General features: G+C 47.9%; 1 protein-coding gene across 1 annotated transcript in view; it reads left to right on the top strand.

Moving 5' to 3' along the window:
- Window positions 1-25,271, top strand: part of LOC128490177 (neurogenic locus notch homolog protein 2-like) — a 44,629-nt gene extending 19,358 nt beyond the window's left edge. The window contains exons 2-34 of the mRNA XM_053461934.1: window positions 1,882-1,963; window positions 8,927-9,069; window positions 9,174-9,509; window positions 9,676-9,798; window positions 10,798-11,031; window positions 11,154-11,309; window positions 12,140-12,325; window positions 12,612-12,725; window positions 13,668-13,781; window positions 14,494-14,727; window positions 15,132-15,242; window positions 15,434-15,641; window positions 15,758-15,906; window positions 16,176-16,289; window positions 16,535-16,654; window positions 16,866-17,018; window positions 17,112-17,340; window positions 17,919-18,120; window positions 18,219-18,372; window positions 18,465-18,649; window positions 18,874-19,006; window positions 19,138-19,389; window positions 19,570-19,682; window positions 19,773-20,344; window positions 20,459-20,791; window positions 21,149-21,297; window positions 21,462-21,675; window positions 21,824-21,908; window positions 22,141-22,303; window positions 22,440-22,738; window positions 22,900-23,047; window positions 23,254-23,351; window positions 23,575-25,271. Of these exons, the coding sequence (XP_053317909.1) occupies window positions 1,882-1,963; window positions 8,927-9,069; window positions 9,174-9,509; window positions 9,676-9,798; window positions 10,798-11,031; window positions 11,154-11,309; window positions 12,140-12,325; window positions 12,612-12,725; window positions 13,668-13,781; window positions 14,494-14,727; window positions 15,132-15,242; window positions 15,434-15,641; window positions 15,758-15,906; window positions 16,176-16,289; window positions 16,535-16,654; window positions 16,866-17,018; window positions 17,112-17,340; window positions 17,919-18,120; window positions 18,219-18,372; window positions 18,465-18,649; window positions 18,874-19,006; window positions 19,138-19,389; window positions 19,570-19,682; window positions 19,773-20,344; window positions 20,459-20,791; window positions 21,149-21,297; window positions 21,462-21,675; window positions 21,824-21,908; window positions 22,141-22,303; window positions 22,440-22,738; window positions 22,900-23,047; window positions 23,254-23,351; window positions 23,575-24,855 (7,187 nt within the window). The 3' untranslated portion in view covers window positions 24,856-25,271. The remainder of the gene's footprint in view (window positions 1-1,881; window positions 1,964-8,926; window positions 9,070-9,173; window positions 9,510-9,675; window positions 9,799-10,797; window positions 11,032-11,153; window positions 11,310-12,139; window positions 12,326-12,611; window positions 12,726-13,667; window positions 13,782-14,493; window positions 14,728-15,131; window positions 15,243-15,433; window positions 15,642-15,757; window positions 15,907-16,175; window positions 16,290-16,534; window positions 16,655-16,865; window positions 17,019-17,111; window positions 17,341-17,918; window positions 18,121-18,218; window positions 18,373-18,464; window positions 18,650-18,873; window positions 19,007-19,137; window positions 19,390-19,569; window positions 19,683-19,772; window positions 20,345-20,458; window positions 20,792-21,148; window positions 21,298-21,461; window positions 21,676-21,823; window positions 21,909-22,140; window positions 22,304-22,439; window positions 22,739-22,899; window positions 23,048-23,253; window positions 23,352-23,574) is intronic.

The following is a 25,271-nucleotide window of genomic DNA, read 5'->3' as shown; positions in this document are numbered from 1 at the left end:
CCAATGTCTATTTGTTCTGGTAGATAAGGTCCGGGCCGAGCGGAGGCTGCTTAACGGGGGGGGGGGGGGGGGGGGGGGCAAGCAAATTTGTTAGTGAATAGAGGGTCGCAGCCATCGTCTTTGGCTACTACACCAAATGTTATTTTGACAATTATTTACCGTCCTAGCCAACACACAGGGTCATACGTGCGATCTGTCCTGATGTAGTTGGGACTGATGAGTTATAGTACGTGTCCCGCTGGCCAGAAGACATGGCCGCCCTGAAGTACGGTTCTGAAATCCGGCGTTAAACGTTCACGTTTGTTCAAAGTTCTAGATGTTTTTTCTTGAAAGCATGAATCTGAACGCCGCCGTACATGCGCAGTACTGATGTAGACTACACTTACCCGGAGCTGTTTCCAGACACAAAAGTAAAATCTACGAAAGGCACTGCGGAGTTTTTTCTTTTTTCTTTCTGTATGACCCCCAAACCTTTCAACAAAACCAATAAAATTGATTGTTTAAATCGAGGATTTCTTCGGAACGTCCCTGAAATATATTATACCGTTAGATGATGTGTTTTGGGGGGAATAAAGCCGTCCTTTGTCTCTGAGCCGCGCCCTCGCTTTACTTTTTTTGATTGGGGCCAACGCGTTTACCCCAAACGTCTAGAATGAGTGCCAAGGCAGACGCGGGGAAATCGTTGTTTGTTTGTGTGGATTGGGGTTGTGTTTTTTTGGATTAAGTTGTGGGCTTGTAGCCCCGAAGTAGCCGGGTTTTCTGTTTACCGGGCAGTCTTCTAACCGTAATTTTCCGCTCCCTGTTCGGGGCCACGTCTTGCTTACCGGAGAATTTGTGACCTATTGACTAATTGTTCTAAACGCATATAATCGAATGCATTTTGTTACACACGGTCATTTAGAAACCTGTGTTTTATCATGGCAGTAGAAAACTCTGATACCCTCATACCCAGCAAATGTTCTGAGCTCCTAGAAAAGAAGGGGGCAGAAGAGGGGTTCGGGTCCCAAAGAGGTGTACGGCCCATGAGATGGATGAGGTTGGACTCCAGAACGGCACCTTGGGATACAATAAACCTTTACTCCGTGTTGGTCTTGCCTTCAGCGGGTCCCTGACACGTCTGATGGGGCCACGTTTGGCCCCTCACTCCCACATCTCCATACAGTGGTCCGCTCTCGTGTTCTAGCCGTGTCCAGATGTTCGCAGCTGTGCCTCGCTCCGGTGCCATTACAAGGGCTTCTTTTATCCCGGAGAGCAAAGCACAAAAGAGGGCCCCGCACCCTTCACTTCAAGTGCGTTTGGCAATAAAAGAAGCGAGCGTTAACCTGTTCAGTGCTGGAGCGTGAGCAATATACCTTACGCGTCGTGTGTTTCCGGAGCTCCGCAGATGACTTTTGGTCGCCGACCATCTTAACGATCCAACCATAGCGGCGATCCTGGCTTTGGAATCTGCTTCCCGGTTTTACTCTTAATTTTTTTTTTTGTTTGTTTGTTTTGGACCCCCCACCTATTAAATAAGACCCTGTTTTTATTCCTGGTTTATATTTCCTCTTACATGGAGAGGCTAAACTTTTTGCATTTTGTAAGGGGGAGCTGGTCAGGTGCATGTTGGAAAATATGGTGTTCTAAGCCTCACATATAGACAGGAAAGTGCGAATGTGTTCACCGCCATGGCATGGAGTGGGTTAAAGGAGAGCCTATTCCGGCTCCAAATGAAACGGACTCCTTGTTTTCATTCCTGAGGCGTTTCTCTGAAACCTGACCCGCCGGCCCCTTGGGGGACACACGGAACCCGTGCGTGGGGGGCGGTGTGTGAATTGTTCTGTAATGTTTTCTGCGTGGGGTCAACACCGTCTTTAATCACGTGATTTCCTCTCGTTGCAGGATTTCAATGTTCGGATTCCTACAGACCGTGTCAAAATGGAGCCCGCTGCAAAATGTATTCCAATGGAGAAGCCATCTGCGAGTAAGTAATGGCATCTCGGGGAGGCGAGCGTCACGTCTGTGCTGTGCTGGTGTGCTATATAGTGTATTGAATGCCTATAGGCTGGCCCAGGGGCAAGTATAGCCAAGTGTCCATACTGGCTTCTTACCCCTCCTCAACACACACACTGTACATACACGTATTTACACACGCACGCTAACACACATGCTTACACTCACATACTGTATATTTGCTAACACATTTACACACGTGCTCACACACACTCCCTCCTACACCAGTTACGCTTACACACTTACACATACACTCCCATTCTCACATTCATGCTCACTCCCATTCTCACATTCATGCTCACTCTCGCACCCCTTTTACCTTGCCAGCGGCTCTCTCTGGCTCCTCACACACCATGCAAGCAGTCTCGCTCGTGGCCCCACAGCATTCCTGCCTCTCTGAGCCGCTCCAGATTTACTCAGAGTGACAGTCTGACCTGAACCAGCCCGTTGTGAAGAATTTTGGCGGGACGGCCCGGCCCCAGCTATACTCTTGGGGCAAATAATCCCACACATCTTGGGTACCACAAAGTGCTTTTCTAAACAATACTTTGTGTAAAATAAAGGTGATATTAAAAGGAGCCTTATCACGGTCCTGTCATCAGGAAATTATCCTTTGTTGCTATGGTGATAAGACCTGTTTTCTGAAGCAGGGGTTGTAAGTGGCATTAGTGCCTAGGAGCTAGACGTAGTTATAAACCAACCGGGAGCCCCTAAAGTACGTGGAAGAAGTAAACCTATTTAAATGCAATGTCTCTGTACTGAGAGGGTGGTGGATAAGTGCAGCAGTCTTTCAGCAGAAGTGGTAGAGGTTGATACGGTACGGTTTCTCTGTGCTCTGTACCCGCACGTCTGTCGGATGCTCCTTGCCCCCCAGGCCGAAGCTCCTCAGAAGGAGTAGAACAGGTTGTTTGGGTGTGTGGAGGCAGACGCCGGCAGCAGGGAGCGCCCGACAGGTGCAGAGAGGGGGGCCGCGCCGGTGAGACGTGTGGGAGGGAAACCTGCGCCAATAGCGAGGAAATCTATAACATTTGGGAGACAACAGGTTTCTGAGGAAACAAGAAGGGCCACAAACAGGGGGAAATGAGGGGGCTCATGTGTAGTTCCTGTGTTCAGATGTACTGAATGGGTAGTGGATACCTGGAGTAGCTTCCCCACTGATGTGGTATCAGGTGCCAGACATTTAGTTTCAATATTAAGCTGTGCCCTCACCCCCCAAAATTCCTGTCTGTGTCTGTGCTAATATTTACGTGTATGTTTGTGTATCATCGATTTACGTGTGCCCTTAATCATCCTTGACAATACTGGGGGTGTAGATATAGTTTACAGCTAGCAGAACCTGGCTCTAGGTAGTGGGAGTTGTATACACAGGGATTCGATGACCATACCCCATGAGCAACGGTTGGTGATAGAGGACAGCCCTGATAAATAGTTTGCTCTCCAAATGCCTTATGATGAGTTGGAGTTCCGCCCCTGCTCTTGCTTTAGACTGTTAGCTCTTCGGAGCAGAAGCCCTCTTTCCTTTTGTGTGTTAGTGTTTGCACGTTGTACTGCACCGTGGAAGATGTAGGCGCTTTTATGAGTAAACCGATAATACTCAGAACACAAAGAGCACAAATAACTTAAGTTAAAACACCCAGCCGTGGGAATCGACGGAAACTCGTCGGACGGGTCGGTTCAGTGGCTAAGGGTGCGGGGAATGGAGTGTGGGGAGGAGATCTGTATGCCAGCCAGCACAGCCCAAGACGTCTTATGTCTGACTAATTGGAGCACCGCTGCTCGCTGGAGTCTCTTTACTGACGTGCTGACACTTAAAATGGCTCCTTACGCTACCCATTTCACATGTCTGAGCACCTGCGTGGTGATTACAGAGTAAAATAAGCTCCCATTTCTTTCATTCTCTCTCATTTCTTTCATTCTTTCTCTCATTTCATGTCTTTCATTCTCTCTCTCATTTCTTTCTCTCTCTCTCTCTCTCCCAGGCAGATGAGGTGGGCATTTCTTCTTTATATAAAAAGTGTAAATATCGAGACCCTTCATGTACATCTCGTTTCCACCGTTAACGGAGTCTTAATTAAAACATTCAGCAGACTTGTGTTTCTTTTATGCCTGTAACAAAATATAAAACAAAAGCTCTTGTGAAGAAGGCATTCTGCTGCAATGGCAACAGATTTCTTTTTTGCCTATTGGGACCCTCTGTTCCGTCACATGACAGCAGGCTATAATAAGTCCAGACTGACAAAAATGAAAATAGTTAATTAGATTTATTTTTATTTATTTTCGGGCAGGGTTCAGTGAGCACCATGTAACATGTACAAATTAGCCAGTGTCCTGGGAAAAAAATGCTGATTGGCTGTTAGAAGCGAGGGTGCCCCCCCCACCTGTGGAAAGGGTCAAATGCATATGAGGTCATACCATAAATCCCCGCAATGCATTTGCAAGGGGGGCACGGCAGATATTTAAATGGACCCCTCCGCTATTCTATGTATTTAATGTACATGATGCTGGAGCGTCCCTTTAACTAGTCATGAAAACAGACGGATTTTACTAGTTCCATCGTTACTTGGGATTGTCTGACAGATTTATTGGGCAAAGCAGGGAGGCGCGGGCAGAAGGTGGCCTTCATCGTCAAAACCGCTAATAAAATAGACGCTTAATACGAGAAAATGACTTGCCTTTCATTTAAAGGGATACGGCACCCATCACATGCGCGTTGATGGATAAAAGCTGTGTGGGCCCTTTAAATTTTCCTGTTTTGCGAATGAATGGGAGAGGAGTCGCAGAATCCCCCCCTAAATGCGTTTGCCCCTTTCTACATGTCCCATGGTAAATGCTTGGACAGACCCCCGCCTCTGTTTTTGAACGTGAAGGGTTCAAGTGGGTAACACGATCTTGCCATGGATTTTCAAGCCGGAGACCGGTCAAGGGCGTTCTGCTTTTTCGATTTTAACATTTTTTAAAAGTTTTATTTCCTGATTTATAGACTCGGACCTTAATCAGTTGCCAGTCTCGCCGTACCCCGCATGCTGGGAAGCTGCTCCACGTATCTACCACTCTCTCAGTAAAGTGAAAAACAGGGATCCAAAATTTGTACTTTATTTTTGGAGGGATAAAAGAAAGTTGGGTCAAATTGGTGCCTTTTTTTATTAAATGAGTTAGTATTTATATTTTTCTAGTATGAGTGCGCACCGACTCATGTCCCGCTGTAGCGATGCCATCCCCGACCGGCAGCCGTGTCTTTGTTCTCCAAGACAGTTTCAATGCATCTCCTTTTTTATTATTATTTCTAACGGATGTGCATGGTCTCTGGTAATGGGAGCGAGAGGGGGTGAAACTAAAATATTTATTCCCCTCTTCTAGAATTATGTTTTAACTCCAGCTGTCTCACGGGGGGGGGGGGGCAGCTGCGGGGATCGTGGGAAATCGAGAGTGAGCCGGAACATCTGGTTTTCATCTGGGCAGATTTAACCACCTGCCCCTGCCAGTCTGGAGTGTGTCAGCCGCGCACACCCGGCCGCTCTCCGCGCAGTCTCTGGATTCGTGGCAGTCTCTGGTCTCCGGATCGGTCGGCTCGGAGGTGGAAATCACTCTCGATCATTTTATTCCAAGCATGCTTTGGGTTATTGGTGCGGTTCGGTGCATTCTGGATCGCTGGTTCCGGTTTTGGTGCAAAGTTTCAAGAGTGAATTTATCCACATGGCAACCAAAAGAATGGCTCGTTCTGTTGGTTACTATAGTGATAAGATCACTCCTAGAACCTTAATGAAAGGCTCTGGGTGAATGGTTCTGGATAAGCAGTTGAATATCTATGCTCTAGATCACTGGCTCCGAAATGTTTTAGAAAGTCGCCCATGAATATCCCCCCTTTTTTTAATTTAATTTTTTTTTTTTATTTAGTTTTGATACAATTTAGTTCTCCTTTCTTTATCTTGTGTGTGTGTGTGTCCCCCACCCCAAATACTCAAACACCGCCTTCTGTATCCCCCCGAGGGCTGCGGTGTGCCAACTGCTTTTCAAGATGGCTAATTAGTATTCTGTGTGCTCGGGATATTTGCTTCCCAGCGTGCAGAGCGTTCCTCGGAATTTGGAGAACATTTTATTTGTTTTAGGGTTTTCCGGATGAGTAAAGCGTTCTGTAAGCTCTGGGCGCCCGCTGCGCTGTATGTTGCGCTCTGGATACCCGGCGTTCTGCGCTGTGGATATTCTGAAATGGTTTGTTGGCGCGCGGATTTATTCTATACCTCAAATCCGGATAATCAGTGTATTCTGGACACCCAATCTCAGCTGCTGTTTTCGCAGCGCCCTCTAATCTCACGTTCTTCCTGCCATTTTGGGGTTAGAATGTCTGGTTTTTGTTTTCATTTCATTTTCTCTTCCCCTTTATGCGCGTGGAATTCCGCAACGTCAGCAGTTCCAGGTATTCGGTGCGGTATACGGTAGAGCTCTATTTATCAATTTCTTTAAATTTACCATTGGGGTATTTTCTCTAATCTCTTGATTTTTTTTTTTTACCAAATCGGACGTTTTTAGCACCAGCAAATCTCCACTTTGTGGATCTGCATGTTCACAGATTGTGATAATTAACTTTTTCGTTTCTTGCTGATATTCATGACTTTTTTGACCAACACCTCTAGTGATGAGCCGGTAACAGAGCAGGCGGCTGACCGCTAGTCCCGATACACTCAGCAATTCTGGCGCTCCTACACAACGGCTGTGAGAACCAATAAGTGGTCCCTCCAAGTCCCGCGTCCACATGGCCAACCTAAACCACAACCCAAACGTTTCGTTCTAGACCTCGAGGCCGTCGGGGTGCGCCACGCAGTGAATACCTCTATCCGCTCTGCGTCTCTTGGCAGCCATCTTTACCGCGGCGGCCCACGTCTCCCCTCGCGGCTCGAATGATTGAGTAATGGTGTTTTTCTTTGCGCCAGTAACGGGTTACGATGTTCCCTCGTTAACATGTTCCAGCTGTTCCGTGTCTGGCTCTTCCTCACACCCCTCCTTCGCTCTCCTTCTCTTTCCTGTTTACTTAATTCTGTCTTTTTTCACACGTTCTCCTCTATTCGTTTTCCGTTCATGTTTATTATAATGATTTTTTCCCACCTTTTCTATTTCCCTTTTTCCTGTATTTATTTTTTCTCCCCCCCTTTTTTTCGGTTCTGGATTCTCAATGATGTGTCTCAAGGGCCAAGGAATTTGGGCGGGCGGGCGGTTAATCTTCCGCCACCAACTTTTTTTAACATTTCTTTACCAGGTTAACTCTTTGGCCTGAAGAGATCCTAGTCCTTAGGAGTCTAGATACCAGAGAAGCCCCTGAGTACTAGGGCATGAGTTTAGGGGGGGTATTTAGTCCTTGGGGAAACTTACGTATATTTGTGTATATGGTATCGCTACTTTACCATATACGCTTGAAGGTTAATCTTTGTGAAGTTCTCACGCTTCTCTTCAGCAAGCCACGGACACTCTAGAACAGGGGTGTCCGACCTGCGGCCCTCCAGCTGCTGCAGGACTACACCTCCTGTACTCTTTAGCCAGCCCCTTAGCTGAAAGAGCATTGTGGGAGATGTAGTCCTGCAGCAGCTGGAGGGCCGCAGGCTGGACGCCCCTGTTCTAGAACATGACCCCCCCCAGCATAGGCATCTCTGTGATTCTACTGCATTTCCACCCAGCGTTTGGGTTAATGTTCTATGCCTGTGTGGTGCTTTCTTTTGGGTGGGCTATAGATGCTTAATATTCATATGCTGGTGGGCACGACCCGTCTGGCATAACGTCATCCCTTAAATTCTTGTGGACTTCTCAGCCATACCGGGGCTATAAATAAGGCCTTTTTTTTCTGGCCACATCCGGCACGGCGGCCTCCAGCTAAGCAGTCCTGTGCTACGGTAAACTGAACCGTGTAGTGCAGCCGGGTGTATCAAACCGTTTACTGAAATGTGTCACAAATGACAGGGGAGGAATAAATACGTGAATAACAGAGTTTATACACCGGCTTGAGCGGGAGTCAACCAGGAGAAATGTAAAATAAAACGGTGGTCCTCTAGCTTGAAGTCTTCAGAGAAACTCGTCCATACGGTGTCATTTGCGGCAGCTAATACATATACATTAATGAAACGTATATCAAGCTAACATTAAGATGAGCTCTAAGAAGTCGGAGAAAGGTTAATTTAAACCTATTATGTGGCACAATGACAGGGCACTGATAGGCTGTAGAACGTTGTTGCCAGTGCAACAAAATAGACTTCCAGAAAGCTTTGTGTGTCCTTGTCTGATTACCGTTTTGAGGAAAAAAGATGGCAGATTAGCTTAACTGTCTTTGCGTCACATGCTCGAACATGTCTTTGTGAAACGTCGCTTTGAAGGTTACCAGACCTTGTAATCAATGGACCGCAGCTTTGAACCATTCACATGGAAACTTCTAAAAGGTGCCTCATGGGCCGGAGTGTCGGCTACATGCGTGGGTTCTAAAACAAAAAGTGCCTGGCCTTTATCTAGAACCTTACAATACCCCATAAAAATCCACCTGGTTCCAAAGCAAGCCACCAGGGGCCACTAATATTCTGGCCTATACGCTATTTCTTGTTAAATTCTTAAATGTTTTAATTATCCCATGCGGGCAGCCATTTTGTTTTTGTCATCCCTGCCCTAAGCTTCTTGCTCAATAAATTGCCACACCCCGGTTCTGCTTGTTCTTACACAAGGCTTCATTAAGCATTTTGTTTTCCCTTTTTACGTTTTTACTTAAAAGTTAATTTGATTTTTCACCAAGGGACCGTCTGATTAGAGGAAACTTTGTAAAGTAGAGCCTTCTGGAAATATTTTGAGGGTATTTACTAAAAGAAAACTTCACCAGCATCTTGCGTTACTACTTTGAATTTGTTTTATATTTGTTTTTGCTGATTTTTGTGATTGTTCACGACGTGTTTATCTTTGTCCGCAGATGCCCTGTGGGTTGGATCGGAGAGCACTGCCAGTTTAAAGACCCCTGTGTCCCGACACCCTGTGTTAATGGCGGAGCGTGCCAGAGCTCCATCCGCGGTGACACCGTGCAGTATGAGTGCAGCTGCCCCAAAGGTTATAGAGGTGAGTGCATGGCTTCGGCCGGGGAAATAATATGGGAGTCTGATGTCAGAGCACGTACCTCCCACCCGTTCTTCTTGATAAAACGTCTACTTGCCTTTCCACAGGGCAAGATTGCTCTCTCCTAGATGCTTGCGCCACGAACCCTTGCGAAAATGGTGCCCGCTGTACCAATTGGAATGGAAGTTATAACTGTTCGTGCCCCCTTGGATACCAGGGCCGCAGCTGCCGAGTGGATGTAGATGAATGCCGGACCCCTGGTCTCTGCCAGAACGGAGGGCAGTGCCTCAATACCCCTGGCTCTTTCCGCTGCCGCTGTGCTAGTGGCTTCACCGGGCAGTTTTGTGAAGCCATCTACGTGCCCTGTGCCCCCTCCCAGTGCCTGAATGGGGGCACATGCAGGCAGACAGGGGACCTCACATATCAGTGTGCCTGCCTACCAGGTGAGTGGAACCAAGTGTGGTGTGGGAGTCTAAGAGAATGTATCCCAAATTTTGCCTGGGAGCCTTTAAAGCTCAAAAAAAAGGGGTTTTTGGTTTTTTTTCCCAACATTAATCATGCAAGTTCAAACAATTATACCAACAGAACTTTTTAATTATCATTTTGCAGGTTTTGAAGGTCTAAACTGCGAGATAAACGTGGATGATTGTCCAGCGCACAAGTGTATGAATGGTGGAACTTGTGTGGACGGCGTGAACACCTACAACTGCCAGTGTCCTCCAGAATGGACGGGTGAGTGACAACTATATCTATATCTCAAAACCTCGAGTGTTCAGACAAGACCTAAAATGTCAAAACCCCAAAACAGGTTAGGATGAACCTTTTAGAGTCTCATTGGGTTTGAGCTTTAGGGTCTCGTAATGTGACTTATCCCACCCATGGGAACGTCAGATTTGGTAATTTGACTCTCACAATAAGCCGTGGAACCTTCTTGGCGTAAACAGCACTCATTGTAACTTTAATAATGCGTGTGCCCTGAGGCCGGCTTTCTCGGTTATATTGTGATTCAGGACCAAGTCAACTGGAAAAGCTTTGTGAGTGCCGCATTCCCAATGCCGATCTTTAAAAGGAGAGTTCGGACAAAGATGCATTGAAAGATTTGTCGTCCAGCATGGGCAAAATATACACATACATTGTCATATATACATAACGCATCATACACTGCAGGTAATGAGGGTAAAAAAGATTTGCAAATACTGCCCCAAGTACTTTTGAAGTCCCTTCTCAAGGACTTTCATTACCCTGAGAGATTAAGACTGAGTCGATTTTATTGTTTATCACGAGGCAGGATTGGGTTCAGCCCAGTCTTCTAAACAAACACTCTAACAGACAAAACATATAACAGATACAATAATGTCTATGTTTGTATTATGTAAACTATTTAAAATGGGTAATAGTCAAATTAAAGTTCTCCTGTAAATCTCCTGTAAATTCGTTATTCATTCATCCCCCCCCTCCCCCCAGTTTAAACAAAATCACTTGAGTGGGGGCAGCCCCTCGCTCTCACTAGTTATGGTCTCCACGTGTTTACGGTATCTAGTCTACCGTACCTGTGACCTAGCAGTGTTGTGCTAATCGAATCATTCTTGCACATTGTTCTCATGCTATCATACCTGGAAGTTCTGTATAAATATCACATGAGGCTGTATCTGTAGATAGTTTTGCCTCCTTGCATATGTCATGGGTCTTGGACTGCAAAAATATCTGTCTAACTGGCTCTCCTTTCCACAGGTCAATTCTGTACGGATGACGTAGATGAGTGTCAGCTCCAGCCTAATGCCTGCCACAATGGTGGAACCTGCTTCAATATCCAAGGGGGGCACTCGTGTGTGTGCGTGAATGGCTGGACGGGGGAGAGCTGCAGTGAGAACATAGATGACTGTGCCACTGCGGTGTGCTTCAACGGGGCCACCTGCCATGACCGTGTAGCATCGTTCTTCTGTGAATGCCCGATGGGAAAGACTGGTACGTGCGTAGGTTTGGGGAGCGAGGTGGACGTCCATAGCTACATTCCTAATTTTGTGATGGGTATAGTGAGAACCGTGTTATAGTGACTAGAGAGGACTATAATTTTCTCGTTATTTCAGGTCTCTTGTGCCATTTGGAAGATGCCTGCGTCAGTAATCCCTGCCACAAAGATGCCATTTGTGACACTAATCCGGTCAACGGTCGGGCAATCTGTACATGTCCTCCGGGATTTACAGGAGGAGCTTGTGATCAAGATGTGGACGAGTGCTCCATTGGTGAGCGCTATAGTAATGCTGTGAAAGCCCAGTGATAACCATTAGAGTGGAGGATGCTGGGGAAAGACTGAGTGCTGGGTGGTGGACCTTGTAGGAGCAGATAGATGGTGTGAGAAGTGATCAGCAGGTGTGATGGACGCCCGTCCAGGTAGTTGCAGGGCAGGAAGTCTAAGGAATCGATGAAATGTGGGTATATTCATTGAAATAAAGGCTCTTAATAAAGTACAGGGGGAAGGTTTTTTTAAAGGGATGAGAAATTTTAGAACACATAATCTAAAACCGGAGGGTCTGAGGGTGGTGAAGCTAAACATGCATATAGGGTTCCTGAATCTAGACGAGACCAAGGACCGATTAGGGTTTGAGTCTCTGTGTCAGACTAGACGGCTGAATTGTTCTTATCTGCCATCAAATTCTGTGGTTCTATGATGGAAGGATCTCAGGAGTAGTGGGGGTGACTGGTTAGTTCTTTACAGGGCGGCTAAAGACATATATATATATATATATAATTATATATAATATAATTTTTTGTAAGCTATTGCTGCTCGTTAGTTCTTAATGTTAGCCTGACACGGCACATCAGACTTGTGATCGAGCTCTGTAACAATCTGTAACACACATGATTTTAAGAACTGCTTCCCCCAAATAACCGCTGCGAACTGGTTTAAACGCATTCTCCCTGTTACTCTCCGTGTTGCTGTCAATCAGTTTGAGAAGCGGTGAATGAGGGGATGTTGTAAGAGGTTTTGGAATGTGTTGGCATTGATGGGATCCATGGAGGATTTGTCAAAGGATTAGGATGCATTATTTTATGACGTCTTCTCTGTCTTCAGGTGCTAACCCTTGTGAGCACTTTGGCCGCTGTGTGAACACCCAAGGCTCGTTCCAGTGTCAGTGTGGCCGGGGATATACCGGGCCCCGTTGCGAGACAGACGTGAATGAATGTCTGTCTACCCCTTGCCAGAATGATGCCACTTGTCTGGACCGTATTGGAGAATTCACTTGCATCTGTATGGCAGGTGAGAGACGCCAATCATTTTTAATAATTTGGCTAAAACCAGATTAATATTTTTTTAAGGAAAAAAAAAAATAACGTTTTAGCAGTTTGTACATGATCTAGCTCTGTTACTGTAGCCCATTCTGCTAGACGCTGCCTTTTGTATGCAACAGAGTGGCTCAGTCTTAATCATCCAGCCGGATGCTGACTGATGAAAATCCATGGCATTGCCGTAAAGAATCCGGTAAAGTTTTATTCTTGGGTTATGAAAATTTTTTTATATATTAATCCTGCTTTTCCTAATTTAGGATTCAGCGGTACATTCTGTGAAATTAACGTCAATGAGTGTGAGAGCAGCCCTTGTGTTAACGGAGGAGTGTGCAAGGACATGGTTAATGGATTCACATGTAGCTGCCCAACTGGTGAGTAATGGATGCAGAATAACGAGTCATGTGACTGACGTCAATAAAATTTTTAAATATGGGCAGAAAACGTGCAAAATGGGCAAAAAAAGCTGCGGAGGTGCAAGTGGCGCGGTATCGGCTGGTCAGTCAAATGGCTGAGTTGGCATAATCTGTCCGTCAGCAGAGGCTAACACGCTTTTGGTATTTTAGGAGTTAAAGGCTTGGAGGGTTTTTGTCCAGGAGATGGACTAAGCTATTACAGGGCTGAGGTTTACAGTATAAGGGGGTTGGGGTAATGTACGTTTCTGGAAACATTGGAATATTCTCCTGCCAGAAGACTTTTGGGTTTTATTATTCCTCTAAATGCCTTTCGCCTCCCAAAGGAGCGAGCGAAGCCAAGTGAAAGAAGCGCAGTCTGTAGGAGTGTAGGCGAAGAATGAGACGCTCTGGGGTAGACTGAGGTGAAAAGATGGAATGAAATATTCTACGGAGTCGTATTTCTCATACGGTCAATAGGTTCCAGGGATTTACTTTCATGATTTGCTCTCGCAGTTTATAGTATTTATTCTTCTTAACGGGGGTTGTTTCTGAAGCTGCGTGTATTCCTGGCGAGTGTGTATAGTTGTCAGATTGGGTGTGGGGAGCTTGTGGGCAACGTAAATAAATAGTGCTCGTAAAATCCTGGAACTGCCCGCATATTAATGTCTGAACAGCCAGTATAACATACGACGGAGAAATGGTCCTTAAAACGGGGCAGGATGTGGTGGAAACATCACCACCGGTGCTCTATTGGGATGCTCTCCTCACGCCTAGAAGGCTTGGGTTCAGGAGATGGAAATTGATGCTGTTGTAGGATTTTCTATCTCAACTAAGCCCTGCTTGAAATTGTTTATCTGCTGGTACATGAATGGTGCTTTTTGACCAGCAAACTGTATTAATAACGCCCCCCACCCCCCGCAGGCTTCACGGGCTCCATGTGTCAGATCGACATAGATGAGTGCGCCAGCACTCCCTGCAAAAACGGAGCCAAGTGTGTGGACAGACCCAACGGGTACGAGTGTCGCTGTGCTGAGGGTGAGTTCTTCCCTTTCGATTTCTGCGACTGAGGGTCTCCTTACACCCGGTGGGTCTCTCTGATGCTGTATCCTATTCTTTCTCACGCTCTCTGGATGTCTCTTATTATGTTCAGGGAGGTAAGTCTTGGACTGTCTCTGGTTTTCCTGCTTGTTTCCTCCCTTGATTTTCTGGTTTCTTGAGGACTGTGCTTCTTCGGACTGCTCCGCTCCATCATCTTGCCATACCTTGGCCATTGCATCGTGCCTAGTCGGTCCATCGTGTTGCTTTGTTTGCTGCTTTTCCATGAGCCCTCTTTGCTTGTCCAGACCTGCGTTGGTGCGACCTCCTGATCGTTCCCCCAGCTTGCACTGAGCTGTTTATTCCAGCATCCCTCCCTGCTTTGTGTTTGGTACTGTTTTGCCCCTGCACATCTTACCTAGATTGAGCTGCCTGTGTTTTGGATGACCTAGAACAACCTTGAGACTTTATCTAACCAGGTTCTGGCCCAACCTTTCTGCTGCTCTGTTTGCTGAATGTTTATTGCACCATCAGTCCCTTCCAGCCCCTTGACGTATCCTTCCCGCTCTGCTGCCCCCTTAGCCTAATTTTGCCCCAGGCTCTTTTGTTTGGTTTCCCATCTGGACCTACCGTTTTTAGATTAAACTAGTTAGTTAGTATTTTCAGACTAACCACCCTCAAGCCTCACTCAACCGCTTATTTCCCAATGCAGGATTTGAGGGTCCGCTGTGCGAGCGTAACATTAACGACTGCTCGCCCGACCCTTGTCACCACGGTAAGTGCCGCGACGGCATCGCCAGCTTCACCTGCACGTGCGATCCGGGATACACGGGTTATCGCTGCGAGAACCAAATCAACGAATGCCACAGCAATCCCTGTCTCCACGGAGGGAAATGCATTGACCTGGTCAACAAGTACTTGTGTTACTGCCAGCCTGGGACTTCTGGTAAGCGGCTGTGATCTGTTTATACATGTTTTCCAAAATCACTATTTATTCCGGTTGGACGTGTCTTTTTGGGCTTTACAAATGAAACAAAAATTCCAAAAAGGAACCCAGATGAGTTCCGGAGCTTGTAGGAGGTTTAGTGTAATGTGGATTGGGTTTAGGACAGGCTTTGGTGCTCTGAATGGTTTATAGATGGCCTTGAGCTTCCCCGAGTGGAAGGCGATTGAGATGTTCGCCTGTCCCGCCATAATGTGAGGTTTTAGTGGGTGAGATGTGCTTTTTTGAGTAGCACCCTAACCCCCCCCCCATCTGGTTGGTTAAAAAGGAAGGTTTATGTCCTGGTCCATAGAGTGTTGATCGGAGTAGCTGTGTGTCTGCACCACTCATACTCATCTTCTTTTCAGGTGTGAACTGTGAACACAATTACGATGATTGTGCCAGCAACCCGTGTGATTACGGTGAATGTAAAGATGGCATCAACAGATACGACTGTGTCTGCAAGCCGGGATTCACAGGTGAGGCTTCATTGTTCACGTTGCCAGATGAGGACTGGTAACAAAAATACTTTGTCCTAAAGTTCATGCCCTGTTCCCCCTGGCAACCTTAGTAATATGGGTCTTTGTGTGAATTGACTGTATGATGAGCGATACCAGGTGCTGTCATCCATGATGGAGCGCTGACGTTCTCTCCCCCCTTCCGGTTTCAGGTTCTCTGTGTAACATAGAAGTGTCTCCCTGCGCGTCCAACCCCTGCCACGCGGGGGGCACGTGCCAGGCTCTGCAGAACGGATTCCGATGCCTCTGTCCCGAGGGTGGCGGGCCCCGTGATTCCTTGTGTAATCCCACCCAGGACCGCGATAAAGCGCTTTGCATGGCCGGATGTGTACACGGAGCGTGCCGCAAAGTCACAGACGGGTGCGTACTTCAAAAATGGGGTGTAACTGCTCAAAAATCCACTCCCCCACCCCATCATTTTACTAAGTTCCCCTCTCCTTCGAGCCCCCTTTCTTATCATGTCATCTTGCCTCCAGATATCTGTGTGAATGTCAGCCCGGCTGGACAGGTAAAATGTGCGATCGACGGTCTGGCGATGGCTGTTCCTCCAACCTCTGTCTGAATGGAGGGACCTGCACAGAACGCTCTGGAGGGCCTGTCTGCCGCTGCCGAGATGGATTCCGAGGTGATGTATTATTTCTGGATGACATCACATACTTGTGAACACACTATTTCATACAGACACTGATAGAATAGCTGATTGGCTGAGACATTTCTTTTAGAAGGCTCTAAGTATCTAAGATAACATTATCCGAACAGGACATGGAAAGTCATTTTGGCTTCTTCTGAAAGTTATTATTACTAAGGTTTACTGGCCGTACGATGTTGTAGAATGCAGATTTCCAGCTTCATGTTTCCTAATTTGTAACTTTTTGGGGGTTTTCTTCTGCATAGGTCCCACTTGTCAAATTAATATCGATGAATGCGGCCCTGCTCCGTGTCTCAACGGGGGACTTTGCGTGGATGGAATCGCAGGCTTCAGCTGTCTGTGTACTCTGCCCTATACAGGTGATTGGGCTGGGGAGGAATCATTGATTAACCGTTGGGGAGAAAGGTGTTTCTTGGGCCTGGAATTAGAAGGTTAAAGCTGTGGCAGGTCTGTTGTAGATATGAGGGGATGGGAGGAATTGCAGGGGGCTTTACATACCTGTCGGTCGGCTGGGTAGGTCTTATGGGCTTGTCGATTGATTTAGGAAGGGTCCGTAGGAATGTTTTATTTGAGTAATTGCTACAAACTGCATTTTTACCCCTAGGTCAAACTTGTGAGACTTTGCTGGACCCTTGTGCCCCGGACCCCTGCCAGAACGGGGGCATCTGCTCTCCCACCTCTGATTACCAAGACTACACATGCCAATGCCATGCTGGCTGGGAAGGTAAGGGGCTCACCTGTATTATATGTAATACCAAATGTATAAATGTGTGTGTGTGTGTGTATATATACATATGGGGATGGGATAATGGCTTGGGCTACACAACATCAGAAACAATTTCCTCTGAAGGGTCATAAGAAGCTAGTTTAACATCAACCAGAGGCCCGATACATTGGTACATATGAGAAGTGAAATGTTCTGGGTCCTCCCTCAGGTGATTCCTGCGGCATCGACGTGGATGAATGTGCCCGGAGTCCGTGCCAGAATGGCGGTGTCTGTACCAATATGTTAGGCGGGTACACATGTGCATGCCCAGCTGGATTTACCGGACCCAACTGTGAGACGGACATCGACGACTGCGCCCCAAGTGAGTGGCGCCCTTCTGCGTCCGACAAATCCATGCAAGCCTTATGAGAAACGGGACATTTAAACCTTTTTTTGTTCTTCTTCCTACCCTCAGATCCTTGTCGCAATGGAGGATCCTGCAACGATGGAATAAACACTTACTCCTGCACCTGCCTTCCCGGGTTCACCGGTTCGAGATGCACCAACGAGATTAACGAATGCTTAAGTAATCCGTGCCGCAATGGTGCCACGTGCATGGACTTTGTGAATAGTTACGTGTGTACCTGCGCGCCTGGCTATACCGGCTCCATCTGCGAAACAAACGTACAGGACTGCACAGAAAGGTGAGCCCGCTCTTATAAACGTGACCTGCCTTATCGTATAGATGAAACAGGTGGGCCCCTAGGGCATAGCGCCAAAGAGGGACCGTGCGGTTAGAGTCTTCACCAAATCCTTTATGCGACCTTTGGTATTCGTAGCTATTTCGATAACTGATTAAGCCGTTAAAAATAAGGCATTCTCTCACATTTTTTAATTATTAAACTCATTCCTTTCGGATTCCGCACACATTGTGAGTTTTAGGGCTGTAGAAAATGAACACATTCATACCCAGCAAACATTCTGAACATTTTTTGTTGACAGAGGCATTTGGGGCCAAAATAGGGACTGTCCCTCTTAAAGATGGACAGTTAGGAGGTTTGCCCTAGTGTGCCTAGCCAGTATATCAGTAAGGCTCAACGCCTAGACTTCCATATACATTATGACGGTTCAGCCCCAGTGCTTCAGCTGCAGGAAAAGCTTATTTAGCTCTATATAATGCATCCATTTTATTATGCGTTATATCGGGGCCCCTGTATAAGCAAGAATTGCTGTCTGCGTCTGTCCTGTGCTGTCGCTAACTCTTCTGACCTCTTCCCTTTAGTTCTTGTTTCAACAGCGGCACGTGCGTGGACGGGATCAACACGTACACGTGTCTCTGCCGCCCCGGCTTCACGGGCTCGCACTGCCAGCATGAAGTGGACGAATGCGCCTCGCGCCCGTGCCAGAACGGCGCTGCGTGTGTGGACCGGGTAGAATCCTACCGCTGCATCTGCCCGTTCGGATACACGGGGGCACAGTGCCAGGTGAGGACTGCCCTGATACAGTGTAAAGGGGGATATCATACATGCTGTCAATCCAAAGGGATACCTTCGTAAATAACACCACGCACGCTCTTATCTAGAATTTGCTGGACCTCTGCCGACGGTCCCCCTGTCAGAATGGCGGCCGTTGCACTCAAGTAGGTCCTACTTTCCGGTGCGAGTGCCCCGCGGGATGGACTGGGAGCTACTGCGATGTCCCGCGCGTGTCCTGTGAGGTGGCAGCTGCCAGGAGGGGTGAGTAATGGCGGCACAAGGAAAGAAGTTGCTTTTTCTTAAGGGGTATGTCTGAAAACAAGAGTGTAACGGTGGTCTTCTTCTCCGCTCAGGTGTACGCGCGGAGCAGCTCTGCCTCTCGGGAGGCACCTGCATGAATACCGGCAGCTCTCACAAATGTTTCTGCAGAGGAGGCTACACGGGCAGCTACTGCGAGACCCAGATCAACCAATGTGACCCAGATCCCTGTCACAACGGAGGGACTTGTCGAAGTTTTCTGGGTGGATACGTATGTGAGGTGAGGAAGAACATTGATACTGCTTGTAACGTGGTGAGATACATTTTGTGAATGTGTGAACCAGCATGGGTTTGAGCCCAACACCTTGAGGGAAACCGTGCAAAATGGCCAAAAAGCCACGTCCTTTCCGTCTTTGGGTCTGGAGGACCCTCCATGTGTGGCTCATCTGTCTCTAATATGCTCCGTTCTACGGGAATACGCTCTAATCCTTTGTTTTGTTCCAGTGCCCAGCGGGATATGAGGGGAAAAATTGTGAATATGACATTGATGAATGCCAATCCCACCCGTGTCAAAATGGAGGCTCTTGCATTGACCTGATTGGCCGTTATATCTGCTCCTGTCCCCCAGGAACACTTGGTAAGATTTCCCTCGCTTGACCGCCATTTTGTAACCCGGTTACCGCTCTATTGCCGTCTTCTTCTTTTGAATGTTCCAGATTTTTACCCCTCTTACACTTTGCGTTCCTCATCGGTTTTTATATTTTATAGGCGTGCTGTGTGAAATTAACGAAGATGACTGCTCCATGCTGACCAGCCCTGGCCCCCCCAAATGTTTGAATAATGGAACATGCGTGGACAAAGTCGGAGGCTACCGCTGCAACTGCCCCCCCGGTTATACAGGCGAGAGGTGCGAGGGGGACATCAACGAGTGTTTATCTGGACCCTGCCATCCACACAACACCCGGGACTGCGTCCCTCTGGCCAACGACTATCAGTGCATATGCCGGAACGGCTATACCGGTGAGTAACATGTGCCGGAATGGACGTGGCTCCATGAATGAGGCTGGAGCTGGGAGTTCGACCTAAGGCGGAAGAGAATGTGACCTAGATGCGAGTCTGGACACTTAATTGTTTTTATTTTAATTTTTTGATTTAATTTGAGATTAAAATGAATGTTTTCTTGTGTTCTGACGTTTTTAGGCCGCCACTGTCAGAGCGTGGTGAATACATGTGAATCCAGGCCTTGCAAAAATGGAGGCGTCTGCCGTGTGACTGTGAACACGGCTCTTGGATACACCTGCCGTTGTCCCAGTGTAAGTCCGACTTCTGTTTCTTCTGTTCTAATATTCCGTGACCATCATCAGCAGCTTCACTTAAATTTGTAATTTACTTTTGTCTTGCAGGGCTACGCAGGACCCTCATGTGAACGTTCCCTCCTATCTTGTAGAGAACTTGCCTGCCCTCCTGGCTCCACTTGCCTTCCTCCCCCATCGGGTCCCCGCTGCATCTGTCCTCCAGGAGCCGTCTGTCCCGTTTCTCCCAATGCCACCTTCCCTCCACTTATTGCACGCTCCCCACCCTCGGACACTTGCTCAACGTCCCCTTGCCGTAACGGGGGAACATGCCATCCTTCGTCCCATTTCCCCTACTTCACCTGCCAGTGTCCACCGCACATGAGAGGAACACGTTGTGACTTTTCTGTACGTAGCCCACTACCTCCACCGACTCCAGCACAAGAATGTACCATCCCACAGTGCCTTGGGAAGGCGGGAGATGGCCTCTGCGACCGGGAGTGCAACGTGGCTGCGTGCCGATGGGATGGCTGGGACTGCACCCTGCAAATAGACGATCCGTGGAAGCGATGCCCAAATCAACACTGCCGGAGCCTCTTCAACAACTCAAAGTGCGACAAGGATTGTGTCTCGGCCGAGTGTCTGTATGATAACTTCGACTGCCGGGGGAAGGACGTTTGCAAGTAAGTGATGATCGCTGAAGGGTGGATGGTGTAGGCAGAGTGGGGTAAATATTTCTAGATGTTTTGGGGTATGCAGTACTTTTCTACTTCCTGAGTCGTCTCTTTCATCATCAGCCCTCTATATGAGGAGTACTGCATGGCCCATTATGGCGATGGCCGTTGTGACCAGGGATGCAACAAGGAAGAATGCGGATGGGATGGTCTGGACTGTGCCGGAGGTACTGAAGGCGAGGTCCTGGCGAGTGGAGTGCTGGTCATAGTGGTCTTACTCCCACCCGAGGAGCTGCTGAAACAGAGCACCGCTTTTCTGCAGAGGCTGAGCGCCATTTTGCGCACGGCGCTAAGGATCTGCACTGACAGTGACGGGAAATACATGATTTACCCCTATCGGAGGGATCAGATGGCTGAGCGGCGGGGGAAGAGGGAGCTGGACAGCGATATCATTGGGTAAGAACAGCAGTAAGCTATTCATCAGAATATAGAGAGTGAGAATAAAGCAAGTATTTTCTACTAAATGCCATTACTTTGGGGGTTGCTAGAAGCCGATTTATGGCTCGTGAACAATACGTTTAAAGGAATTAGTGGCTGTCTCTGATTATTTATTCCACGCACTTATGGTGCAAGCTGCTAATGTCCTCTGTCCGGTTTTGTATATGTACCGACCACTGAGTGCCGCGTAGGGTACTCGTGTCCCTGACACTTGGAGATGTGAGATCTGGCCGTGGTTAGTAGACCATCCAACCCCTATGTCACATGCGAATGAAGCGTATTACCCGAGTAACTTTTTCTCCTCTTGTTCGACAGATCCACCGTAAACCTAGAAATTGATAACAGACTATGTGTCAAGGAAATGGGGGAGTGCTTTCCGGACACGGAGAGCGCGGCGGACTATCTGGCGGCTTTGAACGGCCTAGAGAAGCTGAACTTCCCCTACCCGCTGAAATCTGTACGAGGTGGGTCTTGTAGACTTGAACGCATTCATGAAAGTATGGCTGTGTTTTTAGGATAATATAAAAGATTGCTTTAATAAGCAAGGAAACCGAGCACTGTATAGACTAACTGAACATGATTGCCAATCGTGCACAGTATATTGAAGCTGCTATGGGTCTCTTCCCAGGTGAGAAGCTGGATGCGCCAGAGCCCATAAGCCCCCTTCGTCTCCTGCCCTTGGTTGGCGTAGCTGGGCTGCTGGTTCTGGTAGTGGGGGTACTTGGAGTTCTGGTGTCTCGTAGGAAGAGAGCACACAGCACCTTGTGGTTCCCAGAGGGCTTTATTCTGAAGAAGGAGAGAGACCGTAGGGAGCCGGTGGGACAAGATGCTCTGGGACTCAAGTAAGCTTGGATTGCATCCTGTTTTTATGTTATCTACCCCGTTTGTATCTCTTCCTGCCATCAGGTCCTCCTTCAGCATTATCATCGTCTCGCTTTTTGTGCTCTTCTTTATCATTATTTCACTTCTGGTCAATCTCAAACTCTACAGGAACATCGCAAAAGCTGAACGTCTCATGGAAGACCCGTCAGAAGATTGGACGGAGACTGAATGTCCGGAGACAAAGAGACTGAAGGTTTGTACGCGCCAAAATCTTGTTTTCTTGATTTGAGACATGGAGTGATAGGCCTTCAACCAGCATCCTTCCATTTGTAGGAAGACAATGGTGTCTCATTGTAAACTGACTGTTTTCCCCTGTTATCGGCATTATGTGTCAAGTAATAACATTTCCCTTAAGAGCTTGCAATTTCCACAAAAATCTGAACGTTTGTTTATCTTCTGTTCTGCCTACTCTTATTTTCCAACAGACCGAGGACCTTTCCCCTTGTCGACAGGATTCGGTGGACCCCCGTCCCTGGACTCAACACCACTTGGCAGCTGCTGATATCAGGCTGCCTCCGGCCACGGCTCTGACGCCCCCACAGGGTGACTACGAGAGCGATGGCATGGATGTCAACGTGAGAGGGCCAGGTTAGTGGAAGCCGGTCAGAACATCTATGTTGAGAAGGATACAGAAGGGTAGTCTAGAGGTGCATCAGAGAATTGATTCTCCCTGTCTGCCTGGAATGTTTTTTATAACCGCTGTCCTTTCTGTTGTGAATTATAGATGGCTTCACCCCTCTTATGTTGGCCTCCTTTTTGGGAGGAGGACTTGAGCCAGAGTCACAGGAAGATGAAGAGGAAGGTGAAGTCTCTGCCATTACTGACCTGATCTGCCAAGGGGCATCACTCGGGGCACAGACTGACCGTACCGGAGAAACGGCTCTGCACCTCGCAGCTCGATACGCCCGAGCAGACGCCGCCAAGAGATTGCTGGATGCTGGCGCTGACCCCAACGCGCAGGACCATACAGGTCGAACGCCGCTTCATGCGGCTGTGGCCTCCGATGCCCAAGGTGTCTTCCAGGCAAGTTCAAACTTACTAGAACTACCAAGCTCAGCCAAGGTGTTTTCTATCGCTGTATTTCCTTTATCCTTTTAGATTGTGTATTTGGGATGTAGACATGTATTTTTGCGTCTCTCGATGTTTCCATAGCTAACATTGTACATGTTCCTCTCCCTCTGCAGATCCTGATTAGAAATCGGTCCACAGATCTTGATGCCCGAATGGGTGATGGGTCAACCGCTCTGATTTTAGCTGCCCGCTTGGCTGTAGAGGGTATGGTGGAGGAGCTGATCGCATGCCACGCCGATGTGAATGCTGTGGATGAACTCGGTGAGTACCAACCTAAACCGTGAGGTCTAACCGTCTGGGATGGTCTTTTCGTGGTTCCTCTGTCTGCTTTCTTCGTGCCATTCCAAAAAAATGTAAGGGGATTTTTCTCCTGGCTCGATATCGGTCAGACTGCCCCTAGAGCTAGAAGAGCAAATCATCTGTAGCGGATAACGTATTTCTTAAGCAACCCTATTTTTCTTTGACAGGTAAATCGGCTTTGCACTGGGCGGCTGCTGTCAATAACATAGAGGCTACTGTGGCTTTGCTGAAGAATGGAGCAAACAAAGACATGCAAGATGGCAAGGTGAGTGTGGCCTGAGGCTCGGTGGGGTATCCTAGACCGATCAGAATGACAAGATGGAAGGAGTGCCTCTACTCTGTGTAAATGCTGATTCTCCAATAGTACGTTCATTTATAAAAATAAAGGACCCTGCCATAGAGTGACAAATAATGACGAAACGGTCATTGTCTTGGTAAAATGAGCAGTTAAATACTATGTCCTTCTCACTCCGTTCTTTGTCTTTCAGGACGAAACACCATTGTTCTTGGCCGCTCGTGAAGGAAGTTACGAAGCTGCGAAGGTCCTCCTCGACCATTACGCAAACCGCGAGATCACTGACCATATGGATCGGCTTCCTCGAGACATAGCTCAAGAAAGGCTTCACCACGACATTGTCCAGCTACTGGAGGAGCACAACACAGTTCGAGGCTCCCAAGGCCCTCTTGGACACACTATGTCACCGCTACTCTGCCCTCCAAATGGCTACATGGGTAACATCAAGCAGACTCCCCAGGGCAAGAAAAGCCGCAGAGCTGGTGCCAAAGCTGGCGGAGCCAGTCTGAATCGGGCAGAGGCCAAGGATGCAAAAAGTAGAGGCAAGAAGCTGTCCTTGGACTGTCCTCAGGGAAATGGAGGCTTGCTGGAGAGTTCGGTCACCCTATCACCTGTCGACTCCCTCGATTCACCCCGCGCGTACAATGCCAACCCTGGCTCTCCAGCAATGGCTGCCCCTGGTACTTACCACCTTGGCTCTCTTTCAGTGCCCTCAACTCCCCTTGTAAATGGGCTTATGGAGGGGCCTTTTGCGGTATCCCTGGCTCGTCTTAATGAGATTGGGGAGTCCCAAGGCAATGCCCTTCTGGCGCTTCAAGGAAGAGTTCCCCTGCAGCGGGCACCCAGCTGTGTTGTGAATGGGCTGAATCTGGGCATGGTGAACCCCAACGCACCCTTCGCCTGGCAAAACCAGCTGGCACCTTCGCATTCCTCGCGCAATGTAATGGCGGGAGCTCCTCCGGTGGGCTCCGTCCCCAACTTACATCAGCTGCATGCCCAGCAAGTGCTCATGCTGCAGAATCAGATGGCTATGCAGAGCCCCGTGAAGATGGCCATGGAGCAGCAATGCCAGATGGGCTCAGTGGCCCCCAACGTCGCTCACCTGAGGCAGCAAAGCATGCCACACGTTTCAGAGCGGTCGACTCAGTCCCTGACCCCGCCAGAGGGCAATTACTTCAAACAGCAGGTTGTGCAAAGCGAGGGTGCCATCCAGACCCCCCCAGCTGTTCCTGCTCCTCCTCAGCAGACCTTTGCACCTTCTCAAGAGGACACTCCTAAACACTACCTGCACGTTCCCAGCGAGCATCCCTATCTGACGCCCTCTCCGGAATCCCCCGAGCAGTGGTCCAGCCCATCCCCCCACTCTGTGTCGGAGTGGTCCGACGCCACCCCTAGCCCAGTGGTGGTTGTGGGTGCGCATGGCCAGACGGCCCATTTACCCGAACAGGCCAACAATATGCAGGTGTTTGCCTGAGCTGCTTTTGTGACTAAATAGCCCACATTCCTCTTTTACCATGCCTAATACTTATGCATTCCATCCGCCCCTTCCCTTCCGTTTCTCTTTATTCTCTCTTTCATTTATATTCCCCCTTTTTCTATAGTGTTTTATCTTCCCTTAAAAAAAAAACAAAAAACCTAAGCAACAGCACAATATATGAAGTCTCAAACCATTATAAGAATGTTTTATGACGGGACCATGAAGAAAACAATTATCTACATCTGGGCCAACTTTTTTTTTTTTTTTAATTTTTATTTTAAAAGACTTTTTAATGACTTGCCATGTTTCAGAAGAAACAGAATTGAGAAATACATGTACTTTTACCACAAATTAATATTGTATTATTTACTAAGAAGAATGTTACAATTGAAGGGGATGGATTTCTTCCTTTT

The sequence above is a fragment of the Spea bombifrons genome, chromosome 4 (assembly GCF_027358695.1).
Source record: "Spea bombifrons isolate aSpeBom1 chromosome 4, aSpeBom1.2.pri, whole genome shotgun sequence".
NCBI classification, from domain to species: domain Eukaryota; kingdom Metazoa; phylum Chordata; class Amphibia; order Anura; family Pelobatidae; genus Spea; species Spea bombifrons.
The sequence above is the reverse complement of the archived record's forward strand: the minus strand, read 5'-3'. Positions and strand labels throughout refer to the sequence as shown.